General features: G+C 43.3%; 1 protein-coding gene across 1 annotated transcript; it reads right to left on the minus strand.

The window, feature by feature from the left end:
- Positions 1–3,933: 3,933 nt before the first annotated feature.
- Positions 3,934–7,578, minus strand: LOC132900257 (hepatic lectin-like). The gene is made up of 3 exons (XM_060942266.1): positions 7,541–7,578; positions 5,666–5,727; positions 3,934–4,367 (listed from the first exon to the last, which is right to left on the minus strand). The coding sequence occupies exons 2-3, from the start codon at positions 5,703–5,705 to the stop codon at positions 3,934–3,936; spliced, it is 474 nt and encodes a 157-aa protein (XP_060798249.1). The 5' UTR covers positions 5,706–5,727; positions 7,541–7,578.
- Between the last annotated feature and the right edge of the window lie 14,530 nt (positions 7,579–22,108).

The raw sequence follows: 22,108 nt of genomic DNA on the forward strand, positions 1-22,108 counted from the left end.
TTGACACTGTATTCATCTCCTCTCATTAGCTGTAGCCGCTTTATCCTGTTCTACAGGGTCGCAGGTGAGCTGGAGCCTATCCCAGCTGACTACAGGCGAAAGGCGGGGTACACCCTGGACAAGTCGCCAGGTCATCACAGGGCTGACACATAGACACAGACAACCATTCACACTCACACCTACGGTCAATTTAGAGTCACCAGTTAACCTAACCTGCATGTCTTTGGACTGTGGGGGAAACCGGAGCACCCAGAGGAAACCCACGCGGACACGGGGAGAACATGCAAACTCCACACAGAAAGGCCCTCGCCGGCCACGGGGCTCGAACCCGGACCTTCTTGCTGTGAGGCGACAGCGCTAACCACTACACGACCATGCCGCCACACTGTATTCAGTGAGTGATAATTCTATGAGAGTAGTGATGTTGGTGATTGCATTTGAGGGAAGGAGAAGGAGCGAAGGAGGGACTGTAAATCTTTCTTTCTTACAATAGAGGTGGACACCCCAACTTTCTGGTGATATACTGCACCCTATTTGTTTGGAGTGTGCAGTATGATTTTGACTATTCACTGATTCTTCGTAGTACTTTTAAAAAAGTAAGTCTCTCTAGACATGGCCATTTCCCAAATGCTGTAAATGTAATTGCAACATCCACAATGAGTCCAGCAAATATTCAGACCCTTTCAGTTTCTTGATCACTTTATTTTATAGATTTAATTTAGAATGGGTGAAATTAACTTTGTTGCCATTAATTCACACACTAATCCATAATGATGAAGGGTAAACAAGTATTAGGCTTTTTTTTTTTTTTTGCTAACCTCTAATTGAGATACAATTAATAGAAAAAGTCTACACACCCCTGTTAAAACTGAAAAACAGATACGAGTGAAAAACAGAAATGTATTGGGGAGAAAGTTAATATTCATACTCAAGTATTAGCTAATAGCTCATACTTTGCTAATGAATCATTTACTTTTAGTACAGCACTTGGGCTTTTGTTTAAGATTCTACCAACTTACCACATCTTAATTTGGCAGTTATATTCTACTCTTTGATTCTAAAATGCATCATTCCACATATTTCTGATAGATCTCTTACTGGTCCATTCCAAAACATTGATCATTTTCTGAAGCCATTCTGCTGTTGACTTGGATTTGTGATGTTATTGTGCTGGAAGCTGAACGTTTTTTCATGTCTGTCTATCTAACAGAGCCCTGCATATGTTGTGCTAAAACAGATTGCTATTTTGATCAATGATTCCCTCTATCCTGAGTAGAGATCCAGTCCCAACTGAAGGGGACCATAGCAAGATGCTGCCACCACTATACTTCACCATGGATATGGTGCTCTTTGGGTGACTGGGCCTTGTTTTTAGGTGGGTTTGAATATTTATTCATTTGTAGGTTTTTGTTTTTTTTTTTGTGTGTGTGTGTGTGTGTGTGTGTATGTGTGTGTGTGTGTGTGAGAGAGAGAGAGAGAGAGAGAGAGAGAGAGATTCTATTTAGCCACCCTAAGACATGAGAACAATATGAGAGACTGTAACATACAGAGAGTGACCAGTACTTGTCAGATATTCCTGCAGCTCCTTTAGTGTTGCTGCAGTATGGAATTCTAGCTCACTTTTAACAAAGTTTCTATGAAGGTTGTGCCATTTAAAATGAAAGGTTTTCTTCATGTTTTGGATCAATGAACAAAACATTTCTGTGGTGGACTTAATCCCCATATGTTTTTTTTTTTCAGCCCTGTGATGACCTGGCGACTTGTCCAGGGTGTACCCCGCCTTTCGCCCATAGTCAGCTGGGATAGGCTCCAGCTCGCCTGCGACCCTGTAGAACAGGATAAAGCGGCTACAGATAATGAGATGAGATGAAAAATAAAAACCGCAGGCAAAATCTTGATCATTCAGAGTAACTAATAAAATTACAAAAGTCTTAATAAAACACAGGACTCAAAGGTTCTTTTTCTTTATTTTTTATATTTATTTTAACATTGCACAATGCTTATTTCCCAATTTGTGTGTTAAGTAAGTGATGATAAACAAAACCTACATTTAAATAAAAATTTGAATGTGCTAAAATAGATTTTCTCTACCAGTACAATTCTAATAACAAAATAAATGTGTACAGGTTTCCTGTTCAGGCCACCTAAAGAATATTTCCTGTGTATGTTGGCAAAAGGTTTCTCCTGATAAAATCAGCTAAGATTTTAATTATTGTCAACTGATTTTCATAAAACATTGCTTTGAAAAAATATTTTGTGTGAAGTGTAGATTTATTATTATTAGCCATTTGATGTTATTTTAAACGTGACTGCATGGACAGGGTGTGTCATGATGAAAACAGGAGCTGTGAATAGAATTGTATTTTGAAAGAGTGTTTTACCATAGAGATTGTTTCAAAACAGCTTTACAGACATCATCAGATTTTTAGACCCCAGTGAATGAAAAGAGAAACACAGTGAAGCTCCTGCAGATGGAGCTGAAGTGGAAGAAGGATAGACTCAGCAGAGAGAAGTATGCTGCACATTATTCACTTATTGTTACATTTCATAGTCTCTGGAGTCTCCTTCATCAGGAATAGAATGGTTGGTTAATGTTTATGGTGAGGAAAGCAATAACCTTGCTAATATACAAGCTGCATGAGATTATGTATCTAAAAAAATGTATTTGAAGTGAGTACAGAAACATTTGGGTGCATATTTCCACAAGGTATTTGAGGAAGATCTTTTTTACTATGCCATTGAACTACAGCTCAATAAAGCTTCCAGAGTGAACCTTTAAATGAGTTGAGATTTAGCTAAAGACTTGCAGTTCATTTTATGTAGTATTGGTTTTTTTTTCTCCTTGTGAAACACCTTTCCATCTGGTTGCTCTCTCCATTTCACTGTGATGTTCTCTGCCATCCCATGATTCTCCAGTTTCTGCTTGATCTAATAAACAGAATAAGACATTTATTATTAAAAATGCAAAATAGACACTCACCTTCTTTGAAAGCTGTAAAAATGCTGAACAGAAACAGTCAGATTGAGATTACAGTCAAGTGTATACCGTATGTGTCAGAGTTTGATGAAGACTCAGGTTGCGGCTGCAGTGATGAGGTGAATGTATGTTAAAAGTAAGGTCTTGTGGAAGATGAAACCCACCTGCTCCAAGATGGCCGCCTTTACTGCAGGATCATTCACATCCTGATTGGACTGGACCTTCACCTTAACTGTTTGTTGTTTTCCTGTAATTACTAAATGTAGAAATGCAAAGACACAAACAAGCGCACACAATGAAACGAACATTTTAAAATCAGTTAAATTTTTATACTCTAAATATGAGACTGAATAAAATGTTAATTCACATGAGTAACAGAAGAAAGGCATTATGGTTGAGCACTGTGCATGTCCAGCCTGATTGTTATTTACATAACCACAATTTTCTTGGTCCAGGACATTATCAGGTTTCCCAGGCATCCAGCTGATGGTAGAGATGTTGCTTTGATCTACCCACTTCCAAGATTCTCTGAACAAACCAATCCAAGTCAAGCTAGAGGTCAGTCCCTTTACGACTGAGTTTTCTGTTGCGTCTCTAATACTGGCCAAATCCGTATGATAATGTCTGCAGTAACTCTGAGCTTCAGGCCATTTCATTTCAGTCGAGATGTAAATGTACTTCTCATTGCCACTTTTAGTGTCTGTGAGAATGAAACAAAAACACATGATTCCAACTTAAGTTAATTATAAATTAAATTTATTGACTCTTAGAAGAGGAAGTTAAATGGGCTCCAGAATAATGTTAAAACTAAGAACAATATTACTTAATTTGCTTAGCACATTGACAAAGATCATTAAGATCAGATTTTTGATTGTTGCCTCAATTCAGATTTGGTCTTTATCATTTTTGCTACTTTAGAGCACAGTTAATTTTAAATAGAAAACTGATAACACAGTCTACAATGTTTTAATGACAACCTTCCAGACTGACAAAATGATAAACATATGCTGTTCCTTACCATCAAAGCACACAAAGGGACGCATATCTGTATTTCCAAGATCATTCCAATCCCCTGGGCCTGTCCCAACATAATCCTGATTGTTGTTCAAGTTGTTAGGCTGTCCTGAACCCCAGAATGCCGTACTTCCCAGTGGCTCATTTCCCATGGACCAGCGCCAGCTGTGGAGGTCATTGTACAGTCCAATCCAAGCACTGGAACTGAACTGTTGAATCTGTGTTTCAATCTGAAGTTGGACCATGTTCTCATTACTTTCCATGATAGCCAGGTCGGCATGTGTGGCTTGGCAGTAAGCTCGTGCTTCACTCCATGTTTTACCCGGTTTGATCAGGTAGTACTTACGAGGGACAGCCAGGAAAAGAGGGATAAATCCTGTGGAAGAGAGTTTTGAAGGTTTAATGCAATGTGAGCTCTGCAGCAGAAATTTCATTTTTCTGTTTTACTTAACAATGGACATTGTGATAAATCAGCTTTACAGAAATCTGGATATAGATTTAGGTTTAGATCCCTAATAAGCAAGGTGACTGTGGTGAGGAAACACTCCCTGAAATAACATGAGGAAGAAACCTGGAGAGGAACCAGACTCAAAAGGGGACCCATCCTCTGTTTATAAATCATCTATCTAAACTTACTTCTATTGAAATTATCTACCTCTTGTGTTGCATGTCCTAAATATTCTAATTTCTCTTAATAGAGGTGTACTGTGTCAGGCTAGTATGTATGTAGGGCTACAGGTTTAGGAGAAAGAAAGCAACAAATTACCTCTCTAAATCAGGTGAAGACATCATTTTCAAACCAAAATAAGCTCCAAATAAGAAGTTTATTGCAGAAAGTGACAGTACAATGCTCTTGACTTTTCCAGCCTTATTTAATTGATTTATCTGAAGATAAACCTGAGGAAGAGTTAAGGGACTCAAAAGGTAATTTTTTGGAAATAAACTTCTCATGGGGAGCTTGTTTTGGTCTGTGTATCATTCCATTCTTTTATCATTCTCCACAAGAAGTCATCTATATCCCCTGCCCTGCCAGCAGATTTGTTGGGAGTTTCTATCCATTGGCTTTATCCAGCCAAGAAACCACTCCATTATATGATAAAACTCTTTATCATGCAAACAATTATTCTTACATTTTCAAATTAGTGTTAATTCAGTCATTTCCAGAGTTCATAAATTCATTCCAATGCAAGGAAATTGCAGGAAATTGGTTAATTTCTGTTAAGCATTAAAAGGTGTTTTACTTGTGCAACTACAATGTTCATTTCAGTACACATGGAAATATTGTATTGGATATAATATGCACCCTGCTCCAATAAGCTACCACTCAACAAAAACCTGTATAACTGCAACAAGTGCAGATGCCAGTCTACACATTTTCCTTTTATTCTTCCAATTAGCATTAAAAAAAACCCGGATGGACGGACGGAACCCATTTCTATATCCCCTGCCCAAACTAAGTTGATTTATCTGAAGATAAACCTGAGGAAGAGTTGAGAGACTCAAAAGGTAATTTTTTGGAAATAAACTTCTCATGGAGAGCTTGTTTTGGTCTGTGTATTATTCCATTCTTTTAACATTCTCCATAACCTACTTTTGGTTCAGCAGCCACTCCACACACACACACACACACACACACACACACACACACACACACACACACACAAAATCTCTCACCTGTGAGGAACAGGAGTATGAACAGACGCTGCTGCATCATCGATGTGTTGTTGGGAAACTCACTAAGAAATGAGACATGTGATTAAACTCCCTCAGCAGTCCTGATCAAACTGTGACTCCAGAACTGATAACTACAAGTATCACATATGATTATACAAGTATTACATATGATTATATTTGAAGTTAACACAAATCAGTACAGAAGCGCACTCAATACAGTGTCGCTTGGAACAGGATTCAGGATCATTGTCATAATAACAGATAAATGACAATTTTCAAACAGAGTATCTTGACATGAGAACAAATAATGAAGTGTGTGAAGGTGAGTCACATCCAGAATCTCAGGATCATTTAGAAACAATTCTGACAGGAGGTGAGAATTTTTAATTTTTATTTTTTATCATTTATTTTCTTCAGTGTTCTGCCTGATGGCAGGTCTGCTCTGATGGCTCTTAGCCATCAATGTTACAAAGGAAGAATTACAGTAGTGGTTTCCTATTGCCTTCTACTGGATTATTATAGAGGTTTTCTCCTTTCAACCATTCACACCTATGGGCAATTTAGAGTAGCCAGTTAACCTAACCGCATGTCTTTGGACTGTAAGGGAAACCAGAGCACCCAGAGGGACCCCACACAGACACGGGGAGAACATGCAAACTACACACAGAAAGGTCTCCCCCCATCAGCCACTGGGCTTGACCCCAGAACCTTCTTGCTGTGAGGTGACAGTGCTAACCACTACGCCACCGTGCTGCCCTTATGGTGTGTAATAATATTATAAAATCTAATTTCTATGTTTGTTCTAAATCATACTACAACACTTGGGATTTTTTATGAAATGCTTGTGTAATGACAAGAAGTGAAGCAAAATAAATTAATAATCGTAATTTAACTATAAATTAAATAAAATGCCCCACCTGTACAATGCCTATCACATGGAACCCACTCTCATGTTTTTAGTGTTTTACATTTAATATTAACAATTTTACAGTTCAGTACACAAGTAAATTATTTTATTTAGATTTAAATTTGGATTTTTAATCACCACTGATGGTCAGGACTGGGTACAGTATTTCCTAAGAGTCACACATGTTAAATAGGCTAACAATATTAAACAGTTTTCACCAAGGCATGTACACCAGGAAAAATCTTAAACCTTCAGCTAACACAGTAGCAAACTACTGATTAAAATAATCCCTGGAAATGTGTTAGTGAATGAGGGAGTTCAGTGTAACACTACTTTGTGTCAGATATTGTTAAGATGATTTTAGATAATATTTTAGATAATTTTCAATAATATTTCAAGTTGTTAAACAGTCACAGCTTATGAGTTTTTGATTACGAATATTTAAGACTCACAGCGCAGTCAGTGAAAACTGTTTTTCTTACGAGATCTTAACTCAGCAATACGTTTCCAGAAAACAATAACATTATATGTTGTATACATTATAGACTTTTTGTGATTTATAGTAATTCTCATAGATTTATAGTAAATTCATTAGTGATTGTACATTGGTTATTTAATGTGCTTTATTATAGATGCCTTGTTTCCTTTAATATTTCATTATATAAGCCACTTTAAGATTTTAAACCGAAATGTAAAAGGTGCTATATAAATAGAGATATTACACAGCATTAAACTATCTCAAGTAAATTTATCAGTGGTTCTGATTCTTATGCTATAGTCTGTGTTTCTAAAACCGTGATCCATGAGTCTCTTTTTTACTTTAAACCACCTGCTGGTGTGAAGATCTTTGCACAGCCCTCCTCTATACAACATAAATGCAATAAATATATAAATTAATGCTCAAAACATTTCCCCTTATTAACTATTAGGAAATAGCTGTAGTATTGAAGTAAAATACTGAGTCATACCTGAAATGTGAAAAGGGTAAACTATCAGTGTTGCAGCTTTTATGGATTTCAAACCCTTTCTGCAGTATCTAATAAACTCCCTTCCTATTTATCTTCTTTTAGACTTGTTGAATTAATGCAAACCACCTCCTACTTTCCCTACTTTACAAAACAGCATGTATGGAAATCTGAGATGGACAGGACACAACAGAAGAAAATGGAGGACTGGAAATGTTTTAAGTTGTTTATATTGTGTATTTGAGAAAGAAGGCTTCAGTCTAGTTTTGGTTATTAAACTCTTATACAACACAAAGACAAGCCCATCATACTGAACTGTAACCATGGATACGATGTGGCCTCATTAGAACAGGTTTGTGAACCTGCAACACTGCTGCCAGTTTTATTTTCGATCACAGAGTCGGGACTGACACAAATATAATATAGTTTTATGTCAAGAATTTACACTAACTAGCCCATTATATTGAAGTAGAAAGAAAATTCAACATAGTTTGCAAAATTACTTAAAAATAAAACCCAATGAAATTGGGATTGCTTAAGTATTTCACCCCCATTGGAGTGAAAACCCCTAAATACATCACCAGAGAAGGGGTTGCACAGCAGAAACTAAAGTTATGTTATTTTGACAGTTTAGGCATGTGACTTATAATTTCTAGTAAGTGTTATATGATTTGTTATTGAATATTTCATTTTTAAATAAGCTTGAGATGTAATTAACTCAGCTAAACTGTAGCTATATCAAATAGCTCTGTGAGTTCATTATAGCAAGGGACTGACATATTAAAGAAAAATTGTGTGTCTAGAGCTCTATTTAGGTGGGGATCATAGTCTATGGATGACATTTGTTTAGTTTTTGTCTCCTCTGTGAAAGAAACTCTCATAGCCAAACAGCAAGCAACTTCAGATGAGCAAGTTTGTGTAGGTTTGTTTTTCCTACAAACCCACACGTTTGCATCACACATGGTCGCATGTTATTTTACATGCATTAGTGATTTAGTCCTCTCCTTAAATCACCACCTTAACGTGATGGAGGGGTTGGAGTGCTTCAGTGATTCTAGGAGCTATGTTGTCAGGGGCATTTACCCCTGGTAGGGTCTCCCAAGGCAAACAGGTCCTAGATGAGAGGTCAGACAAAGAGCGGTTCACCCAGTAGCTCATCTAGGAGAAGGAAAACTCTGATCTCAAACCTCCGCTGTCTCGCGGCTATACCCATTCCTGGGAAAGACTTCGGGAGTAAACCCCGAGGAATAATCCAGAGCCAGAAGAGCTGGGCAAGGCCATAGATTGTCAGCCGGGAAGGCCCCAGGAGTGGATGGGATACCTCCAGAGGTGATCAAGCATGGGAAAGCTGCACTGCTCCAGGATCTGCATGAACTACTCTGCATGTGCTGGAGGGAGGGCTCCATACCGCAGGACAAGTGTGACGCCAAAATCCTTTCCAAGCTTCACAAGAGGGTGTGGTCAAATAAGAACCTGACAGAGAACATCAAGATGCAGGTGTACAGAGCTTGCTTTTCTCAGCACCCTACTCTACTCCAGTGAAACATGGACCACATACTCTGCCCGGGAGAAGAGACTTAACTCTTTTCATCTCCGCTGCCTAAGATGCATTCTTGCAATCCAGTGGCAGGACAGGATCCCAAACACCGAAGTGTTGGAGTGCACAGGCTTGCCAACTGTCTTCACTCTTCTGAGCCAATGCCACCTCCGCTGGCTTGGCCACGTTTACCATATAGATGAGGGACATATCCCCAAAGGTCTGCTGTACAGTGAACTATCAGAGGGTTTTAGGTCTCGGGGCTGTCCCCAGCTACATTTCAAAGACGTCTGCAAACGAGACCTGAAAAGCACAGGAATTGATGTCCAGTCCTGGGAAAGCCTGGCTGAATTGTGTGGACCCTTGAAGTCTGCCATCCACAGCGGGGTGAAGCAAGCAGAGAGAAGCTGCATTGACTTGCTGAGGAGGAAACGAGACATTCACAAGTCAAGTCCCACAGAGTGATCAGCCACAACCTACACCTGCCCATCATGCAGGAGAGACTGCCACTCCCGCATTGGTCTACATAGCCACAGCAGGAAATGCAATTCATGACAGTGACTATACTCTGGTGCAGCCATTTTCTCTTGAGATGGAAGGAGGCCGACAACGATGACGATGAGTGATTTAGTTAGAGGGAATTATTAACTCAGTTACAATAAGCTTAGCTTCATGTTTGAACTCAATTGTTGAAGTTCATTCTTCCACCTGGGTGCAGGACAGAGAAGATCCTTGTTGTATGTCTTCCTTTTATTTTGTGGGATGAGTAGGCCGAGCGGCGCTAGAGGCTCGGAGGAAGCACAGTGAAGATAAATGCTTCAGGGTAGGTGTGTGCATCAGTGTTTTAAATCTCATATTGGCAGCTACAGGAAACCATGGATGGAACATAGCAATGAGGTGGTGTGGACAAGCTTGGGGAGTATGTAAGAATGTAATTTGTTCATTTGCATTCTGGATCAGTTGCAGTGGTTGGATAGTGTGCAGGGTGAAGACAGGATGCCCCACTGAGAATGGATATGGAGAAATGAAGGAAAGCCTAATTCTGGCCTGTGAATGAGTGTTATCAGAATCCTGCCAATTTTACAAGTGCAGTAGAGTATTGTGTGGGATGGTGAGAGAAAACCACTTCACCATGCTGGCAGCATGTATTCACAAGCTCACACGTCATGAGATAATTGTGTGCCCTCTACAATTATTGACACCCCTTGTAAAAACTAGTAAAAAGGGTTAGAAAAGCATCCACCTTTTGGTGAAGTTGCTTCATCTCACACTGAAAAAAAATGAGAAAAATTGAACCTTAAATTGAAATAAATTAATTCAAAGAAAAGAAGATGAAGAAGCCTTTATTTGTCACATGCACACTCAAGCACAGTGAAATTCGTCCTCTGCATTTAATCCATCTGAAGCAGTGAACACATACATGCACACACAAGTGAGCAATGAGCACACACATACCCAGAGCAGTGGGCAGCTATAGAGGATGTGCAGTCATGTGACCCGCACATGTGTACTCCGCCATATTGGACGGCATCAGAAGGTTTACCTTGCGCGAGCGTAATGGATCCAGGGAGTAATCCCCAAGAAAATTCAGAAAATATCCCATCTACATCGCGCGATAACTTGTCTAAGTTTGTTCAGCATCTTGAAGGTGACGTGAGGCAGCGTTACATGGAAAAGTGTTCCAGGTTGGGGATTGCAGATCCGTACAACTTGCCGCAATCCTTGTTCAGGGAAATTCGGAGCTGCAGTGCCGGCGATTTGCCCGATCTGGCCTACCACGACATTTACAATTTTCTTGTTAATCGTGAATCGTATTACACTGGCAAAGCCCTCAAAGCTTACAAGAGCCTGGAAGCTTATAAATATTTTGTTGCGGGATGGGTATCCCAACTATACCTCTGGAAGGTTCCGAAGAAGAATGTCTACTTGATAGCCTCACGGGTAAGTGGCATTAAGACGTTTATCATAAAGAGACTATGCAGGATGTTTTATCGTAAGAATGTTCGAAATCTAAACTCAGTTCCAGATAATGACAGGGTTGTAAATATGTATGTTTTTGTCTGAAAAACAGTAAATCAGAAAGCTGCGCACGTTTGCGCGGAAGCTGCGCAAATGTGCGCAGCTTTCTGATTTACTGTTTTCTTCTCATACTTATACTTCCTGTTTCATGGACTGTAATGGCATTTGCTCATTTAGTAATTTTAATACGGAATTTACTTTGATGAAATTATTCAGACACTCCAACGCCTCCCCTAAAAAAAAATCGGATCTGCATGATTCAGCCGTGAAAAAGGTGCGCCGTTTGCATCCCTGTTTAAACTCATAGGTTAACCGACTTTAACCGGCTAATGAGGCTCGGTGGTCGGTCAAGATTTTTTTTTTAGTTTTCGCCATCCCTACTATGGATTGGCCTTTCAAAGGCATAAATGAGCCAAAAAGATAAAACATTGTCAAAGACTAGGCCAGGGTAGTAGGGCTAGGCATAGCCATTTTAAACGTTAGAGATCAAGCGGACTGACAGCCACAAACACTGTTCTCTCTAGTTTCTAAGTATGCAGTTATCATTCAATCCGAAAATCAACTTAACAGATGTACTAGGAGTATTGAATTAGAAGATTACACCTATCTGATATGAAGTGTTCACTACAAATTCGGCTGGTAGAACTGGGGTACCAGTTTTCTCTTCGCACAGCGGACACCCATTTTGCACATCTCTCCTCGTCTGCGGGGAATCTATAAAATGACAGGCCCTCCTTTTGGCCCTGTCTATTGGTACAACCAAATGCTGAACAAGATATAACCATTCTCGAAAGATCTACTCCCACACACTTGATAATTAAAACGGGTTTGTCTAAGTTCTATGCGCGGCCATGCCGTCCAAGATGGCAGATAAACAAATATCACGTGACCTTGTGACATCACATGCACGCTCTCTATACTAGAGCGCCGAGGGAGCAGTTGGGGGTTAGTTGCCTTGCTCAAAGGCATTTCAGCCAAAGGCTGCCCCATGTTAACCTGACAGCATGTCTTTGAACTGTGGGGGGAAACCGGAGCACCCAGAGGAAACCCACATAGACACAGAGAGAACATGCAAACTCCACACAGAAAGGCCCCGTCGGCCACTGGCCTCGACCCCCAAAACCTTCTTGCTGTGAGACGACAGTGCTAAACACTACACCACCGTGCCACCCTAAAAACAAATCCCTCATCACCAAATAATTATTTTCAACAAAAACACATGGCGCTATTATTGGCACCCCTGCATTTAATAATTTGTACAACCCACTTTCTCAAGAAAACAGCACTGAGTCTCTCCTATAACATTTTATAAAGTTGGAGATACAGAGCAGGGCCTCTGAGATCATTCCTCTTTACACAATCTCTCCACATTATCCAGGGTCATTGTCTTTCTCTTGTGCTCTCTCCTCTTCAGCTCACCCCACAGGCTTTCAATGGGCCTCAGGTCAGGGGATTGAGATGGCGACCCAGTTTTAGTTTCCTGGCAGAGGCAGCCAGATTTTGATGTACAATGTCCTGGCATTTCAAAGAGTCCATGATGCCATGTACCCTAACAAGGTTTCCAGGGCCTTTGGATTAAAAACAACCCTGAATATCACAGAACTTCCACCATAATTTCCAGTTGGGATCGGGTTCTTTTCATTATAGCCATCATTCTTTTTTACACCAAACCTACCTTGAGTGTTTATTGCCAAAAACTCCATTTTTATTCCATTAGACCAGGGGTCATCAAACTACAGCCCACAGGCCGACTCCGGCCCGCCACCCCCCTTTGACCGGCCCCCCAGACCCTCTGATCCCCACCACTTGAACCGGCCCTATGAGGCAATCCCCAAAAGTGGTCATGGCCTATTTTTTTAAATTGCTTTTTGGCAAATAATAACATGTCTGCATCTTGTATTTTGTTGATTTTATCAATTAAAATTGATATTTAGTTATAAAATGAACTATTCATATTTTCCAAATTTTCATCATATGCTCGTGATCAAGCAGTGATAGGCAGCGCACGCGCAGAGAACTGTCAGTGTCCAGGACAGCAAAATGGCTAGCGGTAAGCGAAAAGCTGACAGAGAGTGCAGAGTTTTTAAAGAACAGTGGACCACCGATTATTTTTTCGTTCAGTGTAAGGACCATGCAGTTTGTCTTGTATGTAAAGAAAGTGTGTCGGTTTTCAAAGAATATAATCTGCGTCGTCACTACGAAACCCGCCACAAAGAGTATGCTAGTTTGCGAGGGCAAACAAGAGAAGACAGGATTCGGAGGATAAAATGCGGACTGGCTGCACAACAGAATGTATTCCTTTGCCAAACCCAGATCAACCAGGCTGCTGTCCGAGCCTACTAGCTACCCATGGAAAGCCGTTTACTAATGCGGACTTTGTTAAAGTATGCATGCTTGCTGTGGCCGAGGAGGTGTGTCCCGACAAGAAGGATGCGCTCAACGCGGTGAGTCTCTCCGCACCTACTATGACCAGGCAAACCGAAGATTTGGGGGACAACGTGTATGACCAGCTGAATGAGAAAGCGTCAGAATTAAAGTTTTTTACTTTGGCCATGGATGAGAGCAATGATGTGCAGGACACAGCACAACTGCTGTGATCTATTGATCTATTGCTCATATTATTATAATTTAACTGTTTTTTTTTAATGTATTTATTTTATAGGCCTATTTATTTGACCTTTATTAAGTGCTGCACACAATTATTATTAATATTATTAATAATATCAACAGGCCTACCTACAATTTATAATTTTTCACTCACCTTTGCCAGTGTCAATCACCTCAACTAGGCAGATGTTTCTTACCTTGACAGCTTTGATGTTATTTTTATTAGAAAATAAATAAATGGAATATCTGTGGTATTTCAAATTAAAACAGTGTGAAGACTCGATTACTAGTTTTGCAAACCACTAGTAAAGATAAACAAATATGTGCCAGGAATCAAGTGTTGATATAGTAGTGTTGGTATAGTAGTGGGGATGGCTGTGCCAGGCTAGTAATCTCTACTAAACAATGAGGCCTGCTGGTGGTCATATTTGTCTGGGTCATGCAATTCTATGTTATATAGCTGACCCGACCCCGGCCCCCCCATCACAGTCAGGAACGACAATGTGGCCCCCAGAGAAAAAAGTTTGGTGACCCCTGCATTAGACCATAGAACACAGTACCAGTCAAAGGTGTAGTAGCATTTCACAAACTTCAGGTGCTAACATTTGTGATTAACTAACAGTTAAAGGCTTTTTTTCCTGGCAGACCTTCCAAATAATCTATTGGTCTTGGAGGTGGAGTCTGATGGTGGTTTTGGAGACTTGGAAACCCCAAGATTTTCCTTTTTTTGTAATTCACTGTGGCAGTGGGGGCATGGTCAAGCATCGGTCTGTGACAGGAGGGTGGAGTCAGGGAAGGTAAGTGGCAGAATCCCTACACCTGTCATTAATTAATGTGTTTGTGTGTCTTCCCAGTGACTGCGCCCTATTTAAGGAGAGAGAGCGAGAGCAGGAGGAGCTCTCTCCTCAACCAGATGACTGGTGTGTGTCTGGGTGTGTGTGAGAGAGTGCATAGGCTGAAAAGCTGAATAAAGCCAGTTTTGTGAACTCAGTTCTGTCCTGCCGTCCTTCTGTGCTCCACCCACCTACACAAACTGTCACAGTGGTGCCAAAACCCGGGAGCTGAGCACAGAAGAGAACAGTCCCATGGAGTCCTCCACCTTCGCCAACCTGATCCACGCCCTCACCACGGCCCAACAGAGCCAGCACCAGGCACTGCTCACCCTCCGAAAGGAGCAAGAACAATGGTTCGAGGCCCTGGTGCTGGCGCAACAGGAAGATCGTCGGGCGTTCCGGCACCTCCTCACGTCGGCGGGGTCCACCATCTCCACCGCCGCGGGCCCTTCCTCCCTCACCCTCACGAAGATGGGCCCGCAGGATGACCGCGAGGCATTCATCACGCTCTTTGAGCAGGTAACGGAGACCTCGGGGTGGCTGGTGGAACAGCGCGCGGCGCGCCTCCTCCCCCTGCTAACAGGAGAGGCGCAGCTGGCCGCGCTAGAGCTCCCCGCCGACCGCCGGCTGGACTATGCGGACCTTTGCCGGGCCATCCTCCAGTGTGTGGGATGCACCCCTGAGCAACAACGTCAGCGCTTCCGCACTTTGTGCTTGGAGGAAGTCGGCCGGCCGTTCACATTTGGCCAGCAACTCCGGGACGCCTGCTGGCAGTGGTTGAGGGCCGACAACCACGATGCCGAGGGACTCATCGACCATGTGGTACTGGAGCTGTTCGTCGCGCGCTTACCAGCGGGAACCGCAGAGTGGGTCCAGTGCCACTGCCCGGCATTGCTGGATCAGGCAATCGAGCTGGCGGAGGACCATTTGGCGGCTGTCCCGACGGCAGGACAGCAGACGACCTCTTCTCTCCTCTCTCTCTCCCTCCCCTCCTCATGTGTCTCCTCCTCGCCCCATTCCCCCACCACGGAGGCAGGGGCCGGCGCCACCTCAGCCGGCCCGCCACACCGGCGGTGCCCTCCCATGTCTCCCCTCTGTGTCTGTCTCTCCCCCCCCTCAGGTGAGTGAGCCCCAGAGTACTAGTGCAGAGAAGAAGCCCAGGCCGGGTTGCTGGCGCTGCGGGGAGCCGGGCCACCTCCAACAGCAGTGCTCGGTAATGGAGGTGGACGCGGTGGTTCGGATCCCTGATGTGCCAGGAGCTGCCCTCGATCGGGCTGGAGCATATGGCATACCGGTGAGTATCCAAGGGGATACATATCAGGCATTGGTGGATTCTGGCTGTAATCAGACCTCAATCCACCAAAGCCTGGTGCAAGACGAGGCATTGGGGGGTGCACAGGGGGTGAAGGTGTTGTGTGTGCATGGGGATGTTCACAGCTACCCTTTGGTGTCGGTCCACATTTTTTTCAGAGGGGAAAAATTTAGAGTAAAGGCGGCGATTAATCCTCGCCTCACCCACTCGATAATTCTGGGGACTGATTGGCCGGGATTTCGGGATTTAATGACACATTTAGTGAAGAGTGTGTCCTGCCATTTAACAGGGGGAGGTCCCGGTGTCGCGTTGGTGGGAGCAGCTGTCACAGAGCCGTCTACGTCAGCTCCGTGTCAGAGTGAGGAGCTGCCGGCTCCTCCTCTCTTTGTTGGAGAATCCCTCACGGATTTTCCATTAGAGCAGTCGCGAGACGAGACTCTGCAGCATGAGTTTGACCAAGTGAGAGTAATCGATGGTCAAACGCTCCAGCCGAACGCCACCCCGTCCTTCCCCTACTTTGCGATTATGAAGGATAGATTATACCGAGTGACGCAGGACACTCAGACTAAAGAGTGAGTCACGCAGCTTTTAATTCCAAAGAGCCGCCGGGAATTGGTATTCCAGGCGGCTCACTTTAATCCCATGGCTGGACACTTAAGGCAGGATAAAACACTAGCCTGAATAATGGCCGGTTCTATTGGCCAGGGATTCGCGGCGATGTCCGTAGGTGGTGTACGGCGTGCCGCGAATGCCAGTTAGTAAATCCAGTGGCCATTCCAAAAGCGCCTTTGCACCCTCTACCATTAATCGAGACCCCGTTCGAAAGAATTGGGATGGATCTCGTCGGGCCATTAGATTGGTCAACACGAGGGTACCGCTTTATATTAGTTCTGGTGGACTATGCAATGCGATACCCGGAAGCAGTGCCTCTTCGCAATATCTCAGCACACAGTATTGCGGAGGCACTCTTCCGCGTTATCTCCCGAGTTGGAATCCCAAAAGAGATTCTGACTGACCAAGGCACCTCGTTTATGTCACGTACACTGAACGAACTGTATGGGTTGTTGGGTATTAAGCCGATCCGCACCAGTGTGTATCACCCACAAATGGACGGTTTAGTTGAACGGTTCAATTGCACCCTCAAGAACATAATCAAAAAATTCGTAAGTGAGGACGCACATAATTGGGATAAATGGCTCGAACCCTTGCTCTTTGCAGTGCGAGAGGTCCCCCAAGCCTCCACGGGGTTCTCCCCATTTGAATTGTTATACGGGCGTAAGCCGCGCGGCATTCTAGATGTGCTGCGGGAAAATTGGGAGGAGGGACCTTCACCAAGTAAAAACAAAATCCAATATGTTATTGACCTGCACGCAAAACTCCACACACTCACGCACCTAACTCAGGAGAATTTGCGGCAGGCCCAAGAACGACAGACCCGCCTGTACGACAAGGGTACGCGCCTTAGGGAGTTCACACCGGGAGATAAAGTTCTCGTACTGTTGCCCACATCAAGCTCCAAATTGGTCGCCAAGTGGCAAGGACCCTTTGAGGTCACACGGCGAGTCGGGGACGTTGACCATGAGGTGAGGCGAACGGATAGGGGTGGGGCGCTACAGATTTACCACCTCAACCTGCTCAAACTCTGGAATGAGGAGGTCCCCATGGCGTTGGTGTCGGTGGTTCCGGAGAAGGCGGAGCTGGGGCCGGAGGTTCAAAAGGGAACATTGGCATCGCGTACCTCTCTGGTCCCCTGTGGAGACCACCTCTCCCCGACCCAACTCGCGGAGGTTGCCCAGTTGCAGACCGAGTTTTCGGACGTGTTCTTGCCCCTGCCCGGCCGCACCAACCTCATAGAGCACCACAGTGAGACGCCCCCGGGGGTGGTAGTGCATAGCCGCCCTTACAGATTACCCGAGCACAAGAAAAAAGTGGTTCGGGAAGAACTCGAGGCCATGCTCGAAATGGGCATCATCGAGGAGTCCCACAGTGACTGGAGCAGCCCGGTGGTCTTGGTACCCAAGGCCAACGGGTCGGTCCGGTTCTGTGTGGACTATAGAAAAGTCAGCACGGTGTCTAAATTCGATGCATACCCAATGCCTCATATTGAGTTGCTCGATCGGCTAGGCACGGCTCGTTTTTACTCGACACTGGATTTGACAAAGGGTTATTGGCAGATCCCCTTGACTCCATTATCCCAGGAAAAAACGGCCTTTTCCACACCGTTTGGCTTACACCAATTCGTCACACTTCCTTTTGGGCTGTTTGGGGCGCTCGCTACGTTTCAGCGGCTGATGGACAGGGTCCTCTGCCCCCACGCCACCTATGCGGCCGCCTACCTCGATGACATTATTATCTATAGCAATGACTGGCCGAAGCACCTCGAACGTCTGAGGGCTGTCCTTAGGTCGCTGAGGCGAGCGGGTCTCACAGCCAACCCGAAGAAGTGTGCGATTGGGCGGGTCGAAGTACGGTATCTGGGCTTCCACTTGGGCAATGGGCAGGTGCGTCCCCAAATTAACAAGACAGCAGCAATTGCGGCCTGCCCAAGGCCCAAGACCAAAAAGGGGGTGAGACAGTTCCTGGGGCTGGCTGGCTATTATTGTAGGTTTATACCTAATTATTCGGACGTCACCAGCCCGCTGACTGATCTCACTAAAAAGGGGGCACCAGATCCGGTCCAGTGGACGGAGCAATGCCAGCAGGCTTTTTCTAAGGTAAAGGCTGCACTGTGTGGGGGGCCACTTTTACACTCCCCTGACTTTTCTCTCCCCTTTATGTTGCAGACGGATGCGTCGGACAGAGCACTGGGGGCCGTTTTGTCCCAGCAGGTGGAGGGGGAGAATCGCCCAGTCTTATACATTAGTTGCAAGCTGTCAGTGTGTGAGGAGCGCTACAGCACCATTGAGAAATCAATCGATCAAGTGGGTGGCCCTCGCCCTCCGGTACTACCTGCTGGGATGCCTTTCCCCCTCTGTTCGGACCACGCGCCCCTCCAGTGGCTCCACCGCATGAAGGATGCCAACGTGCAGATCACCCGTTGGTATCTGGCACTCCAGCCCTTTAACTTCAAGGTGATCCACAGGCCGGGGGCGCAGATGGTTGTGGCGGACTTCCTCTCCCGTCAAGGGGGGGGGGGGGGGGGGAGTCAGCTGCAGGCCAGACAGCCGCCCGGCCTGAGTCGGGCGGTGGGGGTATGTGGCAGCGGGGGCATGGTCAAGCATCGGTCTGTGACAGGAGGGCGGAGTCAGGGAAGGTAAGTGGCAGAATAACTACACCTGTCATTAATTAATGTGTTTGTGTGTCTTCCCAGTGATTGCGCCCTATTTAAGGAGAGAGAGCGAGAGCAGGAGGAGCTCTCTCCTCAACCAGATGACTGGTGTGTGTGCGTGTGTGTCTGGGTGTGTGTGAGAGAGTGCATAGGCTGAAAAGCTGAATAAAGCCAGTTTTGTGAACTCAGTTCTGTCCTGCCGTCCTTCTGTGCTCCACCCACCTACACAAACTGTCACATTCACCAACAGAGATTCTTGGAGGATTTTTTTTTTGTCTCTCTTACCCTCCTCCTCAGTGTTTATGTGGGGCAAAATAAACTTGGGTCCTCTTCCAGGAAGGTTTTTGACAGTTCCAGTTGTTGTCCACCTTTTGATGATTGCCCTAACAGTAGAAATGGGCATTTTCAGGCAAGTAGGTATTTTTATAGCCATTCCCTGACTTATAAAGGTCAACACACTTCTGTTCAGGAAGTCATGGATTACAGGTTGAAAGTTCCTACACACTCCGATCAACTCAAAATGTACAATTTAAATGGGAAACATGCTTCAGTTACATTGTGTTCGCTATAATTTCCAGGGGTGTCAATACATAGTTTTCACTGACATCACGGCATTCCGGGGAAAGCCCTCCAGCCGCCATCTTGTGGGTCAAACAAAACGGACCATCGCCATTACTGGCTATGTTATCTCGCACGAATTTATGAAGTTATATAGTCAGTTTTCTAAAATAAAGATCAATGTCGGCAAAATCAAGCAAACAGAAGTATATAGATACATTAGACGACATCTCATGACAATGGTATGCAGCCAAACTGGCCTTGATTGGGGGAATTGACCCCTACGAAGTGGACAAAGATGCATTTTCAAGTGACTATGCAGGGCTGCCAAAGCCTGAAACTGCCAAAGCCTGCTCCAAAGCCTGAAACTGACTTCATCAAACTTTAAAGGCTGTCTGATATATACAACTTTATATATTCTACAGCGCGCCTTTTGGCGGATGCCGCCTTTTTCATGGCTGAATCGCGCAGATCCGATTTTTTTTTTTAGGGGGGGCGTTGGAGTGTCTGATTATAATTTCAAAGTAAATTCTGTATTAAAATTACTAAATAAGCAAATCCGTTACAGTCCATGAAACATAGGAAGTATAAGGATGAGAAAAAAACAGTTTAAATCGGAAAGCTGCGCACATTTGCGCGAAGCTGCACAAATGTGCGCAGCTTTCCGATTTAAACAGTTTTTTTCTCATCCTTATACTTCCTGTTTCATGGACTGTAACGGATTTGCTTATTTAGTAATTTTAATACAGAATTTACTTTGAAATTATAATCAGACACTCCAACGCCCCCCTAAAAAAAAAAATCAGATCTGCGCGATTCAGCCGTGAAAAAGGCGGCATCCGCCAAAAGGTGCACTGTTTGCATCCCTGGTTGATTAAACACAAATCAAATCATACAGAATAGACCTAAAATGTTTTTCAAAAATGACCCTTGCGTGAGTGAAGTGACAAGTGTCAAATAGAAACGTGACAAATGAGCGATGTTAAGTGTACATTACAATGTAAACATACACTCAGCGTACATAGGCATTCTCCAGAGATTGTTTACATGATCTTTTGGTTTCCGAAAACAAACTTAAACACAATTGATTGTTTATTTAAACAACTTACCACTTATAAAATGACCGGAGCAGACTTTGCTGTGTTTGGAAGGCTGATAATCCTTGCGGTTGATTCTCGCAAGCCATAGATTTCTCCTTTGTATGCTGAGTTTCTTTGTTTGCTTGCCTTCGTGCTCCCATACAGTGGGAATTCCATAAAAGCTCCGCTTGACGTCATCATCTGACCTATTACGACAGCCGTGAATACAACAGGTGTGCACCATTGCTAGCTTTAAATAGCCTGCTTGGGTTCTTTTGAAGACTTTGTACTCGCGTGTTACAATGTGTGCTCAGTGACCCGTACGGTAAGCTTGACCCACAAGATGGCCGCCACTAGGGAATCCCCAATTCTGTGACGTCATGTGCAAACTATGTATAAGAGTGGCTCATGTCTTGATGAGAGATATTTTTTTTTTTTCTCTGAACAAATGTATTTCAATAAAGTTTGGATTTTTCTAATTTTTTCAGTGTGAGATGAAGCGACTTCACCAAAAGGTGGATTTTTTTTTCTCACCCTTTTTACTGATCATTACAAGGGGTGCCAATAATTATAGAGGGCACTGCATATAGGTGTGCCTTGTCAAAAGTTAATTAATGGAATTTCTTACCTTCTTAATGTGTTTGATATCAGACAGTAAATAATAAATAAGAATAATATAATGAATAGCATAGAGAAACAACATCCATCATCACTTTAAAACATGAAGTGACTCAATTAATTAAAAAAAATAGAGAAAAAACATTGAATTTGAAAGTGTGCCCAAACCAGGACTCAACGTTAACTTTTGACACCTAAATGGCCTCAAATAAATTTTGCCCCCCCCCCCCCGAATTTCCCTTTGCCCTAAAATTTTGCAGTATTTTGGCAAGTTTTTTTTTTTTAATTATTATTATTTTTGTAAATTTCTGTTTTTTTAGTTTTATTTAGTGTCTTGTTTTTGTCCTTGTCTTTGTATTAATATCTGCCTGCTATTCTTGGCCAGGTCTCCCTGGCAGAAGAGCCATTGTGGCTCAGTGGGACCTTTCCTGGTTAAACAAGGGTTAAATAAAAATAAAAAGTTTTCAAGTACATGGTTCAAGGCAATGCTGATATGTTTTCTAGGGGTATAATTGAGTTATTTAGACAAAAGTACATGTTTTTAAAAAAAAACAAAACATTTATTTTTAAAAACAACATTTATTTCTGCAACAGAAGAACAAGACAAGCCCTGAAAACATGAAACATAAATCAAGATACCAAGTGATGATGCATATCAGGTGTTTTTTTTTTTTTCCATTTGTCCTGCAAACATGTCTTAAAGTGTGTAACAGGACAGGGTTTTTGTTGCATTTTTCATT

Source organism: Neoarius graeffei, chromosome 16, assembly GCF_027579695.1.
Source record: "Neoarius graeffei isolate fNeoGra1 chromosome 16, fNeoGra1.pri, whole genome shotgun sequence".
Lineage (NCBI taxonomy): Eukaryota > Metazoa > Chordata > Actinopteri > Siluriformes > Ariidae > Neoarius > Neoarius graeffei.